The 21,449-nt window shown below is 50.1% G+C and overlaps 2 protein-coding genes across 5 annotated transcripts in view; both read right to left on the reverse strand.

Annotated features, from left to right (window-relative positions):
* FARP2 (FERM, ARH/RhoGEF and pleckstrin domain protein 2) overlaps window positions 1–12,398 on the reverse strand; it is a 92,101-nt gene extending 79,703 nt beyond the window's left edge. For both annotated transcript variants that reach the window (XM_060015771.1, XM_060015772.1), the window contains exons 1-2: window positions 12,317–12,398; window positions 1,504–1,720 (exon numbers count right to left, since the gene is read on the reverse strand). In XM_060015771.1, coding sequence (XP_059871754.1) covers window positions 1,504–1,692 — 189 coding nt within the window. In that variant the 5' untranslated portion in view covers window positions 1,693–1,720; window positions 12,317–12,398. The remainder of the gene's footprint in view (window positions 1–1,503; window positions 1,721–12,316) is intronic.
* Window positions 12,399–14,355: 1,957 nt separating this feature from the next.
* The window catches only part of SEPTIN2 (septin 2), a 33,241-nt gene continuing 26,147 nt past the window's right edge, over window positions 14,356–21,449 (reverse strand). For all 3 annotated transcript variants that reach the window (XM_060015775.1, XM_060015776.1, XM_060015777.1), the window contains exons 12-13: window positions 18,839–18,941; window positions 14,356–16,381 (exon numbers count right to left, since the gene is read on the reverse strand). In XM_060015775.1, coding sequence (XP_059871758.1) covers window positions 18,840–18,941 — 102 coding nt within the window. In that variant the 3' untranslated portion in view covers window positions 14,356–16,381; window position 18,839. The remainder of the gene's footprint in view (window positions 16,382–18,838; window positions 18,942–21,449) is intronic.

Consider the following 21,449-nt stretch of genomic DNA (forward strand, 5'->3'; position numbering starts at 1 on the left):
AAAGGTAAACCCTAACTAATGCAATTCTTTTCTTTTCTCTTCTTCCTTCCTTTCTTTCAAAAAATCTGAACCTCTTTTAAGCCTAGACCATAGCAAATGTGTTTATCATAGGACGGCTACACGGTGGGAATTCTTCCAAACATTTGTCCGGAAAAGACGTGGGAGCCCAGCTAATTCCCAGATCTTTAACCTGTTTCTCCAGGTGACTCATCCGAGTACGGTAAGACAGGGACCGAGAGCCAGTCCCCCCCTTCAGGGCTCAAAGGTGGCCTGTTCCCAACTCCCTGCCCTGCAAAGGCTGCTTCTTGCAACACAGGAGTGACCTGGGAAGGTGGACAGACAGGCCCTACCAGTTCCAGTTACCACTGCCCTGACGAAATGACATCTGGTTTCTTCCTCAAATAAGACCTAAAAGAAGCATTCAGGGTTCCCTGAGTTCAGACACTAGGAATCTAGGCACTAGATACCTGCCATCGAACACTCAAGGTGCACCCTGGGCTCCAAGCAGGAGGGCACCTCTACTCCTCAAGCCCCTCAGCTGGCCTCTCCCCTCCGCTCCCCGCCCCCGACCGTGCTCACCTCCTTCCTCACCTCTGCCTTCTCACACAAGGCATCCTGCCATCAGGCTCTGCGGGAGCCTCAAGGCTTCCTCTAGGCCTCTTCACACCGGGCCCACAGCTCCTCAATCATCTTTCTATTTTCTGTGTAGCATCTGGACCTCTCCCCAAGCATAAATAAACCTCCTGCTAAAGTTTAAGTTCATTCTCTCGTCTTTACTTTGTGACATTAAGAGCAGGGGATGCTTCCAAAGGTGTTACTTTAAACCAATATAAAAATATTAGAAAAAAGAATGTATTCCTGCATTACTTATGAAAATAAGTAATTTTTTAAAAGAACGTTCATTCTATTGCCATTTAGAAAATCAGAAAAGATGTTTTCAAACATTTGCTATATTCAACTGTCTTTGCCAACATTATCAGTGCAATGTATTATTAGAGAATTTTCACGATAAAAATGTTCCTACTGCTGACCTAGAAAGACAAGCCCTGTGCGAGCGCTGTGCCAGGCTCTTCGTGTGCTGAGTGCTCTGCCCTCACCTCAGCCACCCTGGGAAGCGGGGACCTGAGTCACCCTCACATTCAGACGAGGACACACTGTGAGGCTAAGGGGCGTCCCTCACCCAGCGGCTCGGCCACCAGGACCTGGGTGGAGACAAGCTGGTTCCAGTCTGCACTGCGTGGCTCTCAGCCAGCCTCTCAAAAGAGAAGAATGTCAAGACCACATTACATCAGAATTTTAAGTCAGGAGAACACCACTCCCCAGACTAAAAGGGGAAACGCAGACGGAGCTCCCAAGGATTTTATTACCAGCCCAGCCACTCATGGGCGACTTGACAAACAGGCAAAGTCTAACCAGCAAAATGGAGTTTGGTACATAATACCAAATATTACCCGACTTCTAGAAAACGCGAGGAACTAGGCCTCCAGGAATCTCGCTTCTTACCTCAACGTCAAACACCTCGACGGAGCTGTCCAGCAGCTGCACTCGGATGGGCGTCCTGGCCGCTGGCCACGCCGCTGCTGCCGAGGGGCCCTGCCCAGGCTCGAGGGTGCTGACGCTCGCGGGGGTCTGGGCGCCTAGGCGTGTCCCTGGGGTCTGCAGGACGCGGTAGGTTCCTTCCAGCTCCCCCATTCTTCACCAGCTAAGAGTGAGGAATGCACTAAAACACACAAAAACCCCCCAAATTATCCCCAGTTATTTCAATATTAAAACAACGTAAGAAAATTGTCAGGTACACAAGAATTCTCTGTACTGTTTTTGCACTTCTACGAGTCTTAACGTACATCAAAATTAAGAGTTTAGAAAGATTATCTTCTCCTCATACCTCGACTGGTGAGCATACACAGCAACACGCCCCACCACCACTATCGCTGGGGTGCACGCAAGCTGGCAGTGCGTGAACTCATTTAACCCCCAGACCCTCTGAAGGAGCCGCAGCATCTCTGCCCACCGGCAGGGGAGGGGAGGCCCACAGCCGCCTGCCTCTCTTTCCCCAGACCACCCGGAGGCCCTGCACCTCCTCCCTCCACCAGCCCAGACATTCACGTGCTGACCACACGCTCTGTGTGCCGGACAGCGCTTTTCAGCAAAGGGAAAGGGGTACACACAGCACGGTGCCAGCATGGGTCCTGGGTCCCACCTCCGCTGACACGGTGGGGAAAATGCCAAGGAAGGTGGATGAAGACAGCCAGGCTGTCTGCCCGCTTTGCACACCCTGGTTTTTCTAAGCTGTGTCACCAGGCTGGAGTGGGGGCCACCAGCGGTTCAGGAGGTAACTTCAGACTTGGCGCTGAGTGACAGCCTGGCACACGTCACGGGGAGCACACGCGTGCCACCCTTCCCAGCACCCGCCCTGTCCCGTCCTCATAATACCCTTGTGGTCACCACCACCCACGCCCTCCTCACCTATGACGACACCGAGGGTCTGCAAGGGTCAGAGAGCTGCCCCGGGAGGCGCTCGTGCCCTTTCAACCCTCCTCAACGTGCCGGGGGAAGGGTCTCCGGTTCTTAGCTGTTAAGTGGAACAGAGCCAATCACGCCATTGTTTTTTAACAACCAAAGGACAGGCTCAGTGCCTGCTAGAATCTGGTCATACTGCCTTGCTTTTAGTCGTCCTTATTAATATAATTACCTTCTATTTATGGCTAATTCCCTTCTTAAATACGTGTATTTATGTATGAAAGTCAACTTAAAGAAACATACCTAATGGTTAAACACAGTATGGCAAACACAAATGTCAGATGTTTAATCAAGAAAGAATGCAGGGGCTTCCCTGGTGGCGCAGTGGTTGAGAGTCCGCCTGCCGATGCAGGGGACACGGGTTCGCGCCCAGGTCCGGGAAGATCCCACATGCCGCGGAGCGGCTGGGCCCGTGAGCCATGGCCGCCGAGCCTGCGCGTCCGGAGCCTGTGCTCCGCAACGGGAGAGGCCACAGCAGTGAGAGGCCCGTGTACCGCAAAAAAAAAAAAAAAAAAAAAAGAATGCAGATGCGGTGAAAACCATTTTATTTTGCTTAATCATCTTCAAAAAGTCTTCTACTAATTTGCAGTAAATATTTTAGAGAATTAATCTCACTAAACTCCTAGTCCGTGCCCTTTCATGCCAACTTAATTGCTGAGTCCTGTGGCCTTTTCCTCTTTTTCGAGCTTATTTTGTTATCAAGATAAACCAACTCATGAACTTATTGTCTCTTCAATTAAGATGGAAAAGCTTCTCAGTGACCCACTGCCAAGCAACTCCTACTTAAACCCTACTCAGCGAAGACCTTCCCAACAATCTGCGTGAGAATTTCCACGCATGTCTGGCTTATCAAACAAGCAAACAGAAAATGAGAAAGCTAAAAGCCCCGGGAAAGGTGAAATGCGCGTAGCATGAGCCAAGTGATGAGGCGACGTGTCCTTCCGCGAAATACAGCTCCCGACCCACCCCATGCACAAACGGGCTGACCCCCGGCTCGGACTGGCACGTAGATTCCCTGCACCACACGTGTGGTTCAGGTCGGCAGTTACCCACCGTCTTCAGAATTCTCTCTCCAGGCTGCATGCCCCCCGGGAGCGGTCACTAATTCTGTAAATATTTGCTAGGTATTTACTTAATTAACGTCGCAGGCATCAAAGAACAGGCACCGTGTATGCCGCAGTCAGGAACCACACTTCAGAAAAGCCCTGTTTTCCTGCCACTGACTGATACTCAGCGTGAGGTATATGAAGCTCTGAGAGCCATAAACGTGAGCGTTTTCATGCCAGTCTCACAAACTTGAGTAGTTACTGCGGAAGAGAGGGGTGTTAAGGAAGTCAAGCCCACCTCTCAGGTGTCCCAGGTGCGCACGCAGGTGAGAGTAAAGCGTGGTCAGCTCACAGCACTCGCCCAACACCCGCCACCAAGGGGAGCTTCTCCTGAAACAGGCTACGGGATGGTTTACTTTGGGCACCAAAGTGATCCTTTCCCTTTTAAGTAAAGCTACAATTCTGAAAACATGTATACAACCAAGATGTACTTTTAGCAGTCACTTCTGTTGTGTATTCCACTGTAAAATTCTCATTTATATTTCTTCATAATAATTTTAGATGGAAAAAAATTTCTTCAGGTTCTTTCTCTTTACTTATTATAAGAAAGTCATGTCTGAACGCCTACTTTAAACAAAACAAACCAAACCAAACCAAGCAAGACTAACCTGTCTTGAGGGGCACATCCGGGTGAGAAAACTGCAAGAACAGGCAAAGAGGTTATTCCTAGAACAGTCAGGGCAGTGGTCCCCTTGGTGGGAGGGGCCTGTCCCGGGGGCAGGGCACAGGGGAGGGGTCCTGGGTGTGGCCGGCACAGTTCCATCGCTTCACTGGACAGTGTCCACTTTATTCCTTAATCTGTACATTTGATTAATGCAGTTTTTCTGTATCTGTGTTTATTTTATAATAAAAAATATATTTAAACCAGCATACTTTTAATTTACCATTGTTTCATCTCTCATAAGAACAAAAGATATGTTAGATGAAAAAAAACATTTTCTTGGCTCAAGGAATTCTAAAACATGGCTCTTGAGAGGAAGCCTTTGCAGGTTCGTACACCTTGTGAGCAGCATGCTTACATCCTAGTTATTTGCACCTGGTCAGAGTAAGACACCCACACAGCTTAGGCTGAGACTCCGGACCACGAGACGGCCTGATCCCAGAGGTTCACCCCAGGGAGACAAGTTCTCTTAAGAGGAAGTGACCCCATGGGGCACCCTCCTGCTGATATTCCAAAGAAAGCTCTGTTTGCTATTACACAACGGCAATGTGGCATTAAATCACCCATTTGATAATTACTCAGCTTTAAGTTTAAGAAAGTTTAGAAAGGAAGACACTTAATGGAAAACTGAATGTAACTGCTGTGCTGTGAATGTTAGTTAATAATCATGGTGTCATTTTAGAACGAGCAGCAGAAGGACCCCTCCCTGCAGGAGCGTGAAGCTGCTCATTCAACAGTCTTGCTACATACAGCCTGATTGCTTCCTGTAGTCTAACAATGGGAAAAAATCAAAGGGAAAAATGTATGCACTGAATGTGCTTTACATAAATTAATAAACTAACAGAAATTATTTTGCTCTGTGTGCTTATAAATAAACATTAAAAAGGCAAGAATATGCAAACTGGACTAGACACACAGAGCGCGTCCCGCAGTCCTGCAGGCTCTAAACGTCAGGCATTAGCCCCTGCTCGCTCCCCTGCTGCTGCCAGAGACCCTCTCCAGAAATCTGGAGGGAATCAGCGGTGTCAAGAGTCAGGTGCCTACGAGGGACTCCAGTTCCCTTCTCCCTCCCAGGTGAACAAAATGATTTGCAGTCTTCATTCCTAAAAATATTTCTGGTGGCTACATACAAACTTCCACCACTGATATTTAGTGTTACCTACTACAAACTCGGCTCCTATATATTCTCATTTAATAAAAAATTTAAAAACCGACTCGTGACATAAAATTTCCATCTTGAAGTTGGAAAAATTCGGCTCAGAAGTCTGCCAAGGGGCTTCCCTGGTGGCGCAGTGGTTGAGAGTCCGCCTGCCGATGCAGGAGACACGGGTTCGTGCCCTGGTCTGGGAGGATCCCACACGCCGCGGGGCGGCTGGGCCCGTGAGCCATGGCCGCTGAGCCTGCGCGTCCGGAGCCTGTGCTCCGCAACGGGAGAGGCCACAACAGTGAGAGGCCCGCGTACCGCAAAAAAAAAAAAAAAAAAAAGTCTGCCAAGGCTTTGGGTGATGATGTGTCAATGCAGGTTTGTAACAAAGGTACCACTCAGGGGGTTGGGGGGGACGGGGGGGAGACTGTGCACGTCTGGGGGCGGGGGGCATATGAAAAATCTGTGAAACTTCCACTCAATTTTGCTGTGAACTTAAAATTGCTCTAAAAATCAGGTCTATTAAAAAGAAAAAGAAGCTCTGCCACATAACACATAATTCAGAAGTGACAAAGCCAGGACATGAGCCCAGCCCAGATTTGGCCCTCAAGTCGTCTCCCCCTCGGCTGGGAAGTCAGCCTGTGGCTCCCCAGACAAGCGCAGTCCACTGTCCACAGCAGTGGAAGTTGCTAAAATCTCGGTCACGCATGGAAACGATCTCTACGTGCTTCTTTGATGAAAAGGTGAATAAAAGCAAGGTACAAAGAAGGCGCGTGGCGCACTAACTGGTTAAAAGAGGAAGACGGTAAACACATGCATTTTTCAAACCACCACCCTGGAGGGTAAACCAAAACCTAAAGGAAAGACCTTCCTCTGGGGGCAGGGGGAGGGGGAGGCGCTGGGAGGGCAGCGCTGGGCTCTGCTTCCTGAGTCTACAGTGTTCAGTCATGTCGCATAGGGAACCTTGTCGATGTGCTTTTGCCACGTAACATAACCTGTTCCCAGAAGTAACACCAGGGGGTGACGGCCATGGGGGCCAAAATTCTGCCCACCGCAAGGTCTTTGTCGGGTAATTCCGATGTCTGCATCATCTCAGCTGTAGCCTGTCTTTTCTCGTGTGAGCTGGTATTTCCCTGGTTCTGTGTAGGCCAGGTAATTTTGGATTATATCCTGGACATTTTAAACACTGTGTTATGAGCCTCTGGCCTTGTTCAAATCCCACAGGGAATGTGGCACTGCTCTTTCAGCAGCAGGGCCTTGCCGGGTTCGGGCCGCAGCCGTGGTCTCAGCATCAGCTCCACCTTCAGAGGCTCCATCCTCCCTGTGCACCATCACCCAGCTGGCAGCCTGGCTCCCGGGCTGTGGTCGACCCCTTAGCTGAGTTCCCACAGCCTCTGGCAAGTGGCACACGGTCGGCCCCATGCGTGTACAGCTCGGTGTCGAGCCCACAAGTTCACTGGCAACTGTGAGGGGTCACCTCCTGAGCACCGCCCTCCATGGGGGTCACCTCCTGAGCTGCCCCCCCCCATAGCTCCCTGGCTTACTTCTCAGTCTTCCAGCCAGAGGACTGTGGCTTGTTCCCCTGCTCTGCCGTGCACGTCCTGGGACTGCACCCTTGCTGGGACCAGGCTGCAGGAAAGAGAGTAAAAAGCCCTTGGAGTTTTAGGTGTCTCAGGCCTGGCTGGAGAACAGGGAGAGAGAGAAGAAATGGTGGCTTTCTCCCAGTCCCTCTAGAGCCCAAACTGGGTGGCTCCCCCTGCAGCCCTCCCTATCTGCCCCTGGAGCCCAGCTCCGGGTTTCGGACACCCGAAGACGCTGGGGACCGGGGGTGCTGGAGGGAGAACAGGAAGCTCAGTGCTCCTGCGGCAGGCACTTCAGGCCCTGGCCTTTGTCTGCCCGCCACCACTTCTTTGCCAGGGTCCTCAGGGCTGCTCCCGCAGCTGTCTAGCTTTGTGGCCACAGTCAGCGGGAGAGACAGGGTGGAGGAGGCTCATTCCTTCTTCCCACAAACGGAACTTGGCATCCATGCATTTAAAGCATGTTTGCAGAGGTCATCTTTGAGAGAGGGAAGAGGGCTGATTTTTATTTCCTTCATTCCTGGCGCCTGTATCTCTTGAATTGCCTACCGTGATGAACGTGCGCTACTTCTGAAATCAGATGGCTTCCGGGCAGACGACGGCAGGGGTCACCTACAGCCGAGCCCGCTCGCCTTCAAAGAGAGAGCCGGGGTAAGCACCCACGTCTCCTCTAGGTGTTGCGCTTGTTCTTGCTTCTCAAATAGTGCAGTTAAAATAGAAACTAACATTTTAAAACACTCTCTTTAGATCAATTTAAAAAATTGATTTCTTGTTCCGACACTGAGACTTGTTCCCCCCACACTCAGCTTGTGTTAACTATTACCAAGGCAACTGGGATCTGAACGACGCAGGAGGTAAAGTGAATCACGCCCAGTCATTTAAATGGCTGTGAAACAGCCAGCGCGGCTTCCTGCTTCCAGACACATCCCGCCAGCCGCAGGAGGAGGCGCCGTGCACCCTCACGCACGTGCCTCCACGGTGTTGTGTGGCACCAGGCAACGGACCACAGGCTGCCCCTGTGCCGGCAGTGTGACTCTAAAGCCATCTGCCTCGTTTCTGGGCCCCTACCTGGCACCGGCCTGCCAAGGTCCTAAGAAAGGCCCTCAGTGAAGTGCGGCCATGATCACAGCCTTCTGGGAAATTCGAAAACATATTCAAATTGCAATCGACTAACACTGCTGCCCCTTCCACCCCAAGTCTGTTTCTGTCCCTCCTTCCCTCCACGTCAGGCAGCTCAGGAGAGGACCCAGCTACCAGCACAAGGAGCCAGGGACACCCTTAGTTTGGGCTGAAGTGGAGACGTTTCAGGTGTTCACACTGAGGTGACCACCCGCCTCACAATGCAGCTATGGCTCCCGGAACACCACTGCCAGTCCCGTGCTTGCGTGCTGGAGGGTTACGGAACAAAGGTGCAGGGCCCAGGCCCAGGCAGCAACATGAACAGACCCGATGGCACCTGGTGCTGGAAGCATGTGGGCCCTGGGAAAGGAGCAAGGTTTGAAACTCGGGGAGCCAGACGCACATTTGTGGGAAAATCATCACCAGACTTGTCAAAATGCAAGCAGAGTTCGGTACTCAGTAGTCAAAACTACACTTCTCGCCTGTCAGAAAAAAAAATTTATAATGTAGCAGTATGACTATAAATACACCATTGATTTTTTAACGTTTTTGAATGGAATTGTGCAAAACAGAATTTATCAGAACTCCTGCTTTTCCGAGACATAGCCGTGCTAGAAACAGCAAGTGTGAAACCATGTTTTATGCATCCTAACAATCACTAATAAGATTTCTGATCAGCCATGCTAGAGGAATCACTGAATTCTTTCTATTCTCTGTCATACGAAGAGACAACTAAAAAGTACATAGCCAAATGAAAAGTATTACAGAAGTGTGTCAGATAATTAACAAATATGCTATCTTTCTGGATTTAGTGATGTCTGTATCAATGGTCAGCTTTTTCAAATCTGTATCTTATTTACGTTTTCTCATTCTAAATAAATATCTGCAAATTAATTTTCAAATTGATTTTTATTTGTAACACTGTATTTTCTTAAAGAGGTCTCCTCCCCCAAACTGGATAAGTCTCAGGCCCCATAAAAGTTGGCATCTGCCCTTGCCCCAGATAAAATTTGATTAGTTCAAACACTGATTGAGCACCTTGCCTCGGTATCAAGCAAGTCTAAGTCCTTAAAGATACGGGAGCCTGTAAGAGGGAGGAAATCCCTCCCATGACAGTGGGAGAAGACAAAGAAGACAGTCTGTTAAAGGGCGGTAAGAGCCATGTGGAAGTGAAGTGAGGGAGCCTCCAGGAATCTGGTAGGTGGAGAGGGAGGGAGGAGACCTCAGCAAAAAGCGGGTGTCTGCACATCTGGTCCTCACAACCCCCATCGCACACATGCTGTCCCGTCTCCGGTTTAAGGGACCCCACGTGGCAAGTACACAATGATCTAGAAGGGGAGACCACTGTGGACGTGGCCCTGACCACTGCCTGCCGCAGCAGTGGAAGGCAGGAGGCACGAGGTAACACCGAGGAACGCAGCGCGGCTAGCCTGGCCAGGACGGCTCTCCGGGATGAAGCAGGAGCTGGGCCCTGCGGGGCGACAGGAGACCAGCTGGACAAGAGCAGCCTGTGCGCAGGCAGGGGCTGCTGGGCAAGGCTGAGAGTGGCGGGGGCCCTGAGGATGCCCACGGTGGGTCGGGCTGTGGGGGTCTCGAGGGCCCACCTAAGAGGTCTGGGTGGAATCTCATACCTCCTTCTGTGCTGCAGCTGGGAGAGAGGGGATGAAGAAAGATTCGTCACTGCACCCGACAACGTCAGAGGGCCTTTCTGCTTTTGAATTTTAAAATGACTATAAACCAGAACACCAGCTTAGCGAGAAAACAGTCCTGTGACCCTAAAATAAAACTACTTACATCACTCCACCTTCCCTTCTGATCCTTGCCCATGTCCTCGCACATTTTTACATCCGTATAATTGCTGTGTACAAACTACCTCGCCTTTTTGGTTAAGACGTGTTTTTGAACATATTTCCATGGATCAAAATGGTTCAAATTTTGCTGGGAAGGAAGGATAGGAAGGAGATTGCCAGAGCATGTCTGCTGGCTGAGGAGTACTCTACCCCTCTGACATGCAGAGTTTATGTATCAAAGTTTGTTTTCAAAAACAAACTGGGATTCCAAAATCAAAATCTTTATCACATACGGCTAGCTGCTCTCCAAAAAGATTAGACGAAATTTACAGAATCACCAGAAACCCACCAAACACCGGCCTCTATCACATTAGGCTTTGTGGAACCCCCTCACATTTCTGGCACCCTGTTGCCAAGGTAAAACCTGGAATTGACACATATGCTACCGTGCAATCATGCTCTACACACGGGATCTCAGAGAGCACCACCAGAGGGACCTCGGCGCAACATCCAGCTTTACAGGGGGGTTTCCCTGCGCCTAACGCCAAGCCGTGTGCAGGAAGCTCACGACCCCTGAGCAAATGAGGAGGTGGCAGGCTTAAACGAAAGCAGGTGAAGAAAAAACAGGAACAAACCTGAAAGGGCAAAAGCAGCAGCAACAAACACCTGTTACCGTCTCAGGATAGAGGAGGTGCTGGTGTGACTAGAGGCAGGAGTGTTTGGAAAGGAGTGGAACAGAATTCCTTGGGGCCCAGGGGATTTAAAAGAGCTTGCATGGAATTACCCATGCATCCACCTTTGCTTTCTCAATCCAGTGCATATCCTTCCCTCCAAGCAGGATAATTCTGCTTAAATACTGCGTACTTCTCTCTCTACTGTCTACTCAGATCATTCTTCCACCTGGTAATACAATGGCTAACACTTGTCAAGCACTTACTGTGTCCCAGGCATCTAGCTAACAGCGTTTCCACTGATGTTTAATCCTCACAACAAGTCTATGAGGCAGGTAAACTGTAACCTCATTTGCTGATAGGGAACCTGAGGCAGAGATAGATGAATGTATCATACAAACTTCCCTTTAGGGAAAGGATGCCCATGCATGTAAATGAGCCAGTAAACTTCTGCAGCTCCTGTCAGCGTCTGGTCCAAACAGCTCAGTGTGAACTGCTCACGGAGAATCTGCAACAAAGCAGGAGCACGGGGGAAGCAGGGCCAGGGTGTGACCCTAAACCGGTCACCCCGCTCCTCTGCTTCCAGACGGGGCCTGCGCACGTCTCCTCTGCAGATTGTGAGAGAACCAAATAAAATAACGGGCGTGAAGCGCTTCACAACCCTTCCCAAAGAGCTACGTCTGTAGTGTACAGGAACTCATAAAAAACTTTCAAAAAACAGCCGATACAGACAATGAACATTAGATGTGGCCTACCAGCAAAGGTCACTCCATGCCTGCTGACCTCAAATGTCCTCTCCCATCTCTGTGGCAGGAGAAAACTGCACACTGTCCACACACACAAGCAGCCCGCTGGTCCAACGCTCCTGACACCCATCAAGCACCTCCGCAGTCCTCCGCCGGAAGCGCCCTCACAGACGTGAGCAAAGGTACAGAGAAGAGCCACCCTGAGATGTAAATCTTCCCATCCTTTCACTGTGGACTGACATTATTTCCTTCAACGCACCTTGTGTCAATTTGTTTTTCACGGCAATTACTGACCAGCACACGAAAGGCCACCAGAGGCTGCAGCCATCATAGTAAACGGAAACGGGGGCATATTCCAGCCCCAGCTTTCACCGTCTGCCTTTAGAAGTCTCCCCACTGTCTGAGGAGCCGTTCTACACTTCATGGAGTAAAAACATTAACACCTGAGCTTCCCTGGTGGCGCAGTGGTTGAGAGTCCGCCTGCCGATGCAGGAGCCAGGGCTTCGTGCCCCGGTCCGGGAAGATCCCACATGCCGCGGAGCGGCTGGACCCGTCAGCCATGGCCGCTGAGCCTGCGCGTCCGGAGCCTGTGCTCCGCAACGGGAGAGGCCACAACAGTGAGAGGCCCGCGTACCGCAAAAAAAAACCAAAAAGGGCGTGGTCTCAGGCGGCGCGAGCTTTCACCTGTGGCTCTGCCGGGGCCTCCGCGCGGGACCCTCCCCGCCCACCCCCGGCGCCTCCACGCGGGACCCTCCCGCCCACCCCGGGCCTCCAGCGGGCAGGCTCCCCACACACGGCCCTCCCCGCACGGGGCCTGCCGCCCTAAGTAAGGCCTTCTGAGCCCGGGCGTGGACTCCTCTGGCCTCCCGCCGTCCGGAGGCGCCCGCCCTGCCCTGGGCTTCGGCCCACGGCCTCCGCCGCCCACCCCTGAGGCGCCGCCCGGCCCCTGTCTGACCGGGGCCCCGCTGCCCCGCACGCTCACCAGCCGCCAAGCCCGCGCTGTCGCCTGCAGCGCCCTTCAAATCCCTCGTCTGCTCCGCCCGCTTGCGACCGCCCGTAGGCCGCCCCCGCGCCGCGCGCCCAGTCCCTACCCCCCGCCCAGGGCTCCGCCCCCGCCCCCGCGGACGCGCCGCCGATTGGCCTGCGGACTCTGGGGCGGGGCCTCCGCGGCCGCGGCCTAGAAGCGCGGCACAGAATTCTGATTGGTGAATGGACCGGAGGAGGCAGGGCGAGAGGGCAAGCGCGGAGTCCAATGCAATTCAGCAGATATTCGGCTGGCAGGGCGGCGCGGGGTCCTGGGCGGGGCGCGGTTCCGGCTCGGGGAGGGGCGGGGCGCCGGCTCAGGGGGGGCGGGGCGTCGGCTCTGAGAGCAGGGTCCGGCTCGGAGGGCGGGGCGCGGTGCCGGCACGGCCATCTGCTGGCTCCCTCCACCCCCGCCCCTGGCTGCCAGCCTTCCCGTTACCTGCTCCACCCACCAATTGCGATCCTTCTGGGGCTACTGGTGTGGCCTACGGGCACCGATAGCCCCGTGAGGATGTGCTGAGGAGGAAACGGGCCGTGCTGGCGAGGCCCGAGGCCCTTCCAGGCTTCACAGTCCTCCTCTAGCCTTGTGGCCCCCACCCGGAAATGGAAACGTGACACCACGTCCGGAGCCCCCAGGCCCGCGACTAGCAGCAGCACACGCACCTTATTCGAAGAGGTTCAGTGAACTTCTACGCATCCTTCAAGACCCGGTTCAATTTGCCCTGGTCCTGGCCCCCGCCGCAGTCCCCGCGCCTCCCGGGGCAGGCCAGGAGCGCGCCCGCGAGCCCCCGCGCGTCTGTCTAGGGAGTAAACCGAGGATGGACCCGGACCCATCTAGGAGGGACTCCTAGGTTTCTGGCCACCGGATCAAAACCCCGACCCCTTACGTTTCCCAAAGGAAGCAGGAACAGCCGCTCCCCGCGGGGCAGCTTCGGATTCGAGACTCAGAAGGGCACTCCTGTCCCCAGTCGCTCCCTCCGAGCTTTTCCTCTAACTGGCCCCCAGCGACACCACCGGCAGCCCCGATGTCAGAACCCAGGCGCTGTTCTCGCTGCTCCCAGGGTGGCACACACACCCCTCGGCACGGAACCCCGACAGGTGAGCAGCGCCAGTGGGGACCCCGCAGGGGGAAAGCCTGGTCAGAGGCTGCGGGGTGTATGCTGGAGGGCCTGAGGCAGAGGTGCAGGACCTGGGGGAGGGAGGGACCTGGAAAGAAGGAACCAGAGACAGGGTTCTAGGCAGACACTGAGAAAGAAGTAAAGGGGCCCCGGGGTGGTCAGTGGAGTGGGCAGAGGGCCGGCCAGCCACCCACATCAGGCTTACAGTCCAGGTTTTCAATATTTCTTCTAGTAAGTTAGTAGTTGTTACTACAGTGAATGAGATCCTTCCCCACATTTTCTATTTAGTGGGCAGACATCACTGAGCTCTCACTAGTGGTCATTTTTATCATTCACTTTAAGTAGATGATCAGATTCCCCTGTAACTATTTCCTTTCCAATCTTTATGGCTTGCTCTTTTGGGCTGGGATCACCGATACAGAGTTGTTGGGTACAGATGTTGGTGCAAATAATTCCTCCTGATTTTTAAAAAAGTTTATTTACTTATTTTTGGCTGCATTGGGTCTTCGTTTGCTGTGCGCGGGCTTTCTCTAGTTGCGGCGAGTGGGGGCTACTCTTCGTTGCGGTGCCGCGGGCTTCTCATTGCGGTGGCTTCTCGTTGCGGAGCACGGGCTCTAGGACACGTGGGCTTCAGTAGTTGTGGCTTGTGGGCTCTAGAGTACAGGCTCAGGAGTTGTGGCGCACGGGATTAGTTGCTCTGTGGCATGTGGGATCTTCCTGGACCAGGGTTCGAACCTGTGTCCCCCGCACTGGCAGGCGGATTCTTAACTACTGTGCCACCAGGGAAGCCCCCTCCGGATTTTTATACACAGAAAACGCAGGGCTTTCTCTGAATCTTTCCCAGAAAACCTTACACCTTTACCTCGTTAAGAGCCAATAACGAGAACTACTCACTTAATATCTAAACAATAGTGCTTTATTGGTAAAAGGTTAGTTTCAATGGATACAAAATTGCTGTGTAAAATAAGTTTTCAAAATACATTTTTATAGGTAAAGCTTATATCTTAGTAAAAGGGCAATTATCTATTAGGAAAAGTATTTGGATTCGGGCAGCAAAACAAACGGGAATTTAAAAGTCTTACAGTGTAGGTCCACCCACACCCCCATAACCATTAGGTGGCAGCTAGCACTAAGTAGTAGTTTTACTATATAGAGCTTACACCTACTACTTTTCAAGTGCTGCCACACCCCACCCCTTTTTAAAAACAGCTTTTACTAGCATAGTTAATAAATGACATAATAACCCAAATAACTAGCCTTGCATGGAGGGGCCCTTAAGGTCATGGAACACTTTTTCTTGGTAAAAACTTTGCACAATGTGCCTAAACCTACAGCTCTTGACCATTTGCAATGACCCAACAGCGAAAGGGCAAAGTCAGGAGAACACCCAGTGATTTTCTGTAGTACACCTTGGTAACTAATATATTTCAACCATCTCATTTTCTTTTCTGTCTGTTGAATACAAAACCCCCTCCTCGTCCTTGGAGTAATAAGCATTTTCTCCATTTTAACCCCTCTTGTTCTAGCAAAATGAGAAAACTGAACCAGCACCTGCTCCCTCCAGATCTTCTTTCATCTGTCACTTTTTGGAGACCAGTTTCCCCACGTCAGCAGCAATGCTGGAAAAAAGCCAACCCCCAAGTGCATCAGCGCCCCTTTGAGTGCACGACAGGGAGACCAGCTACAAGGACAGGAAAGGGCCAAGGCCACAGGGCACAGGAAACCAACCAGATGCGGCTTCAACTGGCGGCACCCGTCAGCCAGCCCACGGTGCAGACCTGACATAGCCTTCATTCTCGCACGATACATGGAAGGAAATGACAGTGGCTGAAAAAGGACTAGACAGCCTGCACACACAAAAACATTACTGCTATTTGCCTGAAAACCAGTCAGGAAAGCATCAGTTAAAGGGAAGCCAAATCAGGAAAACCTGGCAGGCATTTTGGGCCCCACGGGGCTGAGGCCTCGGGGCCACCCACCCGAGGACCCTTATTTTCACTGCTGAGGCACGTCTCCTATACCTGCAGTTAGAGAAAACACATTAAAGTGCAGTATAAAAATACAAAAAGGCTGGTTTCTGCACAGATCAACTTAATTTTCCTTAAAAAGTTATTTTTTAATTTAGTTGAATAAAAATAGTTTGACTCTCATTGTGTAGGTAAGAATCTTAGTTGCAACATGAAAACTGCAGCTCACGTATACTTTGATTTTTCACGGCAAACTCTACAGAAAGTGGCTTGTGGCGAGTTCTCTGCATAGACCCAAGAATCCAAAGACTTGTTAAAAAATTCACCCCTAAAAGCCTGTTTTTAAAAAAGCTATTTAAGTATAAACATGTATCTCACTGGGTAATTCTGTTTCGTTTGGTAAACAGATAAATGTGCAGATGGACCAACAGTATTGAGTTATAGCAGCAGAAGTGGTTTTAGGTGTTGTGCTCAAACAAAGCAAGACAGCTAACCAGGTGCCATGACTTGGTGAGAAATGGCCTTGTACCAGGGCAGCTCTCATCTTTCTGTGTCACTAGGTCCATGTCTCTGCTACTCAGGAACACTCTGGGAAATCTGAATGTTCTAGAAATAAATCATGATTAGTCGGTTAGGCCAGCCAAATCAAATTCAACTATTAACTATACATGCTGACTGGTCCCTGGGAATCAATTCTAACATTAGTGGTCAGTTAAGGTGGACAAAAAATGGAAATGGAAAGTTAACCTCACAAAATGTAAAGTATAACATAATGAAATATAAATGTTAAAGTACTTCATACAAAATAACACATCAAAAGTTTTTAAAAAATTAAATTCTCAGGCACAGGTACTGTAAAATGTGGACAGGCACCCCTCCAACAGTCTTGAAAACACGCAGCTGTGTTACTTGTCAGAATGTTATCTTGCAAAGTGTTTTCTGGAAAAACAAAACACAACACATTTAAATGGGAGTGATGCAATGCCTGCTGCTTGGACCACTGGTAGCATTATTTTCCTGTGTAACAACAAACGGCACAAACTGAGCAGAAGGTGGGTTCTGAGGACCACAGAGTTGACTAAAATCAAAACGTCACTTATGAAGCTCTTGGAAATCAGGAGTACTGCAAAACTGAAAAGTATACAGAAATGCAGATTAATTTTATGTACCAAAAGTAGAATTCTCGTAATTCCATAAAGTTTTAAGAAAAGCAGCAGCAAGATCAGAGAGTGAGCTAACATCTATTGCTCCCTCCTGCCTCAAATGAGCCCCACCCCTCAGGAGTCCGTTTCTCTGCCATCATTTCCCATCAGGCAGCAAACCTGCCCAGGCAGGACTGCCCTGTGCGGCCAGGAGGTCCATCAGTTGACATGTGACGTGACCACAGGCAGGTAATTTTAAACCCTTGCACAGCGTCCATGTCCTCACTGGGCAAGTGCGAACTCAGCACGTGCCCTCAGGACCTTCCTAAGGTTTCAACGTGATGACGAAAGAAAAGCAACCAACTCTGACCCAGGTGGGCTTCTCTGGATGCTCCCTTTAAAAGCAACTGGTTACACTGTACATGTGTATCTGTGTCTTTCTGTGCATGTATTTCACAACTAAAACCTTTCCCAATAAGCCGCAAAGGGGCAGGGGCTTTGTTTTGGTGACCAATGCCCCCAGCCTGCCCGCCCCGCCCCACGTCCTTCATCACCTGTCCCTGTTGTGGAAGACTTCTGACAGGTGCCTGACCTCCGGGCCCCTTACCTCCCATCTCATTGGTCCTGCAATGTGTCAGCTCAGCCTGCAGTCACTCGGGCCATCCCATCGCCTCCTGAGGGACTGCATCGACGCTCACATGCCCTACAATCAGGTCCATATCCCAGCTCTGTGCCAGCTTGAACTCCGACTGGCCCCACTCCACTCTTCCACGGAGCAGGCTTGCCTCCGCCCCCACCCATGTAACTCTTCATTCTCTGGTTCTCATGTGACTTCACCTCTCCCTCCTTCCTCTTGGAGGTATGGAAGCAGCCACTGGACAGCTCTGAGTGTCCCCCTGTCCACAGGGTACAGGGGAGCGGACATTTGCCTTTTCCTAGTCTCCCTTCAAGCAGGGAGGCCAACATACACCCCGCCACACAGCCACACGCGCCACTGATCCCCAGCGGCTGGAGCAGAGCTGTGGTGAGGAGCAGCAAGGTCACCCTGGCCTGCCTGGCATACTTCTCCCTCCCTTGACCCCACCTCTACTTTTAGTTGGCCTAAGCTGTTCCGGTAACACTTTGAAGAGATGTTTTCAGCTTTAATAAATTTCAAACTGTACGACCAATAAAAGCTACTTTATTTCTTCTACTGCTGTGAGACAATAAAAACAGATCCTGGTCTCTGCCCCCAGCCCTGGCACACAGCCCCTAAAACCCTTTCATTTGCTAAGTGGTCAGAGCACCAGGTGCACCTCTTGTCCTGATACTTGGTCCTTGACCTCTGTTCCTGACACAGGGCTCCTGAAACCCATGTACCTTCCCTGATTTTGTGCTAATAAGGGAACTCTGTGGGTTGGTCACCAGAAAGACCAAGCCATGATGAGAAGCTTGTCATTTCCAGCCCTGTCCCCCACCCTCCAGAAAGGAGAGAGAAGCAGGAAATGGAGTTAATGACTGATCATACCTATTCGAGGAAGCCTCCTTTAAAATCCCCAAGGCAGGGGTCTGGAGAGCTTCTGGGTTGGTGAATCCATCCAAACCGGGCAGGTGATACACCCAAACTCCTCAGGGACAGAGGCTCCTGCACTAGGGACTCTCTTGGACCTCACTCGCCCTGTGGGTTTCTGCATCTGGCTATTCACCTCTGTTCTTTATTATATCCTTTAATAAATGTGACCTAGTAAGCAAAACGTTTCTCTGAGTTCTGTGAGCCGCTCTAGCAAATTACTGAACCCACGGTGGGGTGGGCACCTCTGATCTCTAGGCGGTCAGTCAGAAGCAGTGGTGACAACCTGGATTTTGGACTGGCATCTAAAGTGGGGGGCAGACTTGTGGGACTGAGCCCTCGACCTGTGGGGTCTGACAGCATCTCCAGGTAGATGGTGTCAGAACTGAGACTGCAGGACCCCCAGCTGGTGTTGTGGAGCACTGCTCGGCGCAGGGGAACCTCCACACATTTGGTCACCAGGAGTGAGGGCACTCTGCGTGGAAGGGGACATACAGGAAAGGAGCACACAGCAGGGAAGAACAGTGTTTTTCCCTACGTAGGAAGGGGAAATAGTTTTTCCATTACAATTGTTACTCACACTTATAAGCTTAGAAAACACGAAAACCCTTTACGAAACAGGAAGCGTGGAGCAGCTTCCGTTTTGAGGGGCAACCTCTATCCCTTCGGGTGGACACGCGCCTGCTCTACAGGCCTGGTCGTTACCTCACACGTGGTGCCCGTGGACCGCGCTGTCGCCATCCCCACCCTGCATCTGCATCTGCATCTGCGCCTGCATCCGGGCAATCATCTCCTGCATACGGCGGAGCTGCGGACACGAGATGAACACACCGTTGGTTCTCGGGCTCTGCTGTCCCCAAGCAGGCTTTACGGGGGTCCTGTGATTGCTAGTACTTAAACGTCTGTGCTCTCCCAAAACATGACCATGAGTTAACATACAAAAAACTCTTACAAACCAGTAAAAGGACCAATGGCTCAACAGAAAACTGAGCAAACGATATGAATAGGCAATTCAAATAAAAAATAAAAATTATCAAGAAACAGAAGAAATAAGAAAGACAACATGAGACAGTTTTTGACCTAAAAAGATAGGAAGGAGTTGCCACTACCCAGTGGGGAATGTGCACTAAAGGGGAGTGACGGGCCCAGCTACTTTGGGTGATTCAAATGGTGACTCTTCACCCTCCTGCATCCCCATCACTTTTTTTTTTACATTTGTTTCATTTATTCTATTTTATTTTTTCTTGCTATTTCTTTTTTAAACATCTTTATTGGAGTGTAATTGCTTTACAATGGTATGTTAGTTTCTGCTTTACAACAAAGTGAATCAGCTATGCATATACATATATCCCCATATCCCCTCCCTCTTGCATCTCCCTCCCACCCTCCCTATCCCACCCCTCTAGGTGTTACAACAAAGCACCAAGCTGCTCTCTCTGCGCTATGCGTCTGCTTCCCACTAGCTATCGGTTTTACATTTGTTAAGGCATATATGTCCATGCCACTCCTACACTTTGTCCCAGCTTACCTTTCCCCCTCCCCATGTTCTCAAGTCCATTCTCTAGTAGGTCTGTGTCTTTATTGCTGTCCTGCCCCTAGGTTCTTCATAACCATTTTTTTTATAGATTCCATATATATGTGTTGGCATATGGTATTTGTTTTTCTCTTTCTGACTTCACTCTGTATGACAGACTCTAGGTCCATCCACCTCACTACAGATAACTCCATTTCGTTTTTTTTTTATGGCTGAGTAGTATTCCATTTTATGTATGTGCCACATCTTCTTTATCCATTCATCTGTCGATGGACACTTAGGTTGCTTCCATGTCCTGGCTATTGTAAATAGATGAGAATTGCTACTCCAGATTTCTTTTGATTTCCATTTGCGTGGAATATCTTTTTCCATCCCTTCACTTTCAGTCTGTATGTGTCCCTAGGTCTGAGGTGGGTCTCTTGTAGACAGCATATATACGGATCTTGTTTTTGTATCCATTCAGCCAGTCTATGTCTTCTGGTGGGAGCATTTCATCCATTGACATTTAAGGTAATTACCGATATGTCTGTTCCTATTACCATTTTCTTAATTGTTTTGGGTTTGTTATTGTACGTCTTTTCCTTCTCTTGTGTTTCCTGCCTAGAGAAGTTCCTTTAGCATTTGTTTTTGTTTGTTTGTTTGTTTGTTTTTAGCATTTGTTGTAAAGCTGGTTTGGTGGTGAACTCTCTTAGCTTTTGCTTGTCAGTAAAGGGTTTAATTTCTCTGTCAAATCTGAATGAGATCCTTGCTGGGTAATCTTGGTTGTAGGTTTTTCCCTTTCATCACTTTCAACACGTCTTGTCACTCCCTTCTGGCTTGCAGAGTTTCTGCTGAATGATCCGCTGTTAACCTTATGGGGATTCCCTTGTATGTTATTTGTTGTTTTTCCCTTGCTGCTTTTAATATTTTTTCTTTGTATTTAATTTTTGATAGTTTGACTAATATGTGTCTTAGCATGTTTCTCCTTGGATTTATCTTGTATGGGACTCTCTGTGCTTCCTGGACTTGACTATTTCCTTTCCCATATTTGGGAAGTTTTTCAATATCTCTTCAAATATTTTCTCAGTCCCTTTCTTTTTCTCCTCTTCTTCTGGGACCTGTATAATTCGAATGTTGGTGCGTTTAATGTCCCAGAGGTCTCTGAGACTGTCCTCAATTCTTCTCATTTTTTTTTCTTTACTCTGCAGTAGTTATTTTCACTATTTTCTCTTCCAAGTCATTTATCCATTCTTCTGCCTCAGTTATTCTGCTACTGATTCCTTGTAGAGAATTTTTAATTTCATTTCTTGTGTTGTTCATCATTGTTTGTTTGCTGTTTAGTTCTTCTAGGCCCTCATTAAACGTTTCTTGTATTTTCTCCATTCTACTTCCAAGATTTTGGATCATCTTTACCATCATTATTCTGAATTCTTTTTCAGATAGACTGCCTATTTCCTTTTCATTTGTTAGGTCGGGTGGGTTTTTACCTTGCTCCTTCATATGCTGTGTTTCTCTGTCTTCTCATTTTGCTTATCTTACTGTGTTTGGGGTCTCCGTTTCGCAGGCTGCAGGTTCGCAGTTCCCGTTGTTTTTGGTGTCTGCCCCCAGCGGGTAAGGCTGGTTCAGTGGGTTGTGTAGGCTTCCTGGTGGAGGGGACTAGTGCCTGTGTTCTGGTGGATGAGGCTGGATCTTTGCTTTCTGGTGGGCAGGACCGCGTCCAGTGGTGTGTTTTGGGGTGTCTGTGGACTTATTGTGATTTTAGGCAGCTTCTCTGCCTAATGGGTGGGGTTGTGTTCCTGTCTT

This window comes from Delphinus delphis, chromosome 7 (assembly GCF_949987515.2).
Source record: "Delphinus delphis chromosome 7, mDelDel1.2, whole genome shotgun sequence".
In the NCBI taxonomy this organism is placed as follows: domain Eukaryota; kingdom Metazoa; phylum Chordata; class Mammalia; order Artiodactyla; family Delphinidae; genus Delphinus; species Delphinus delphis.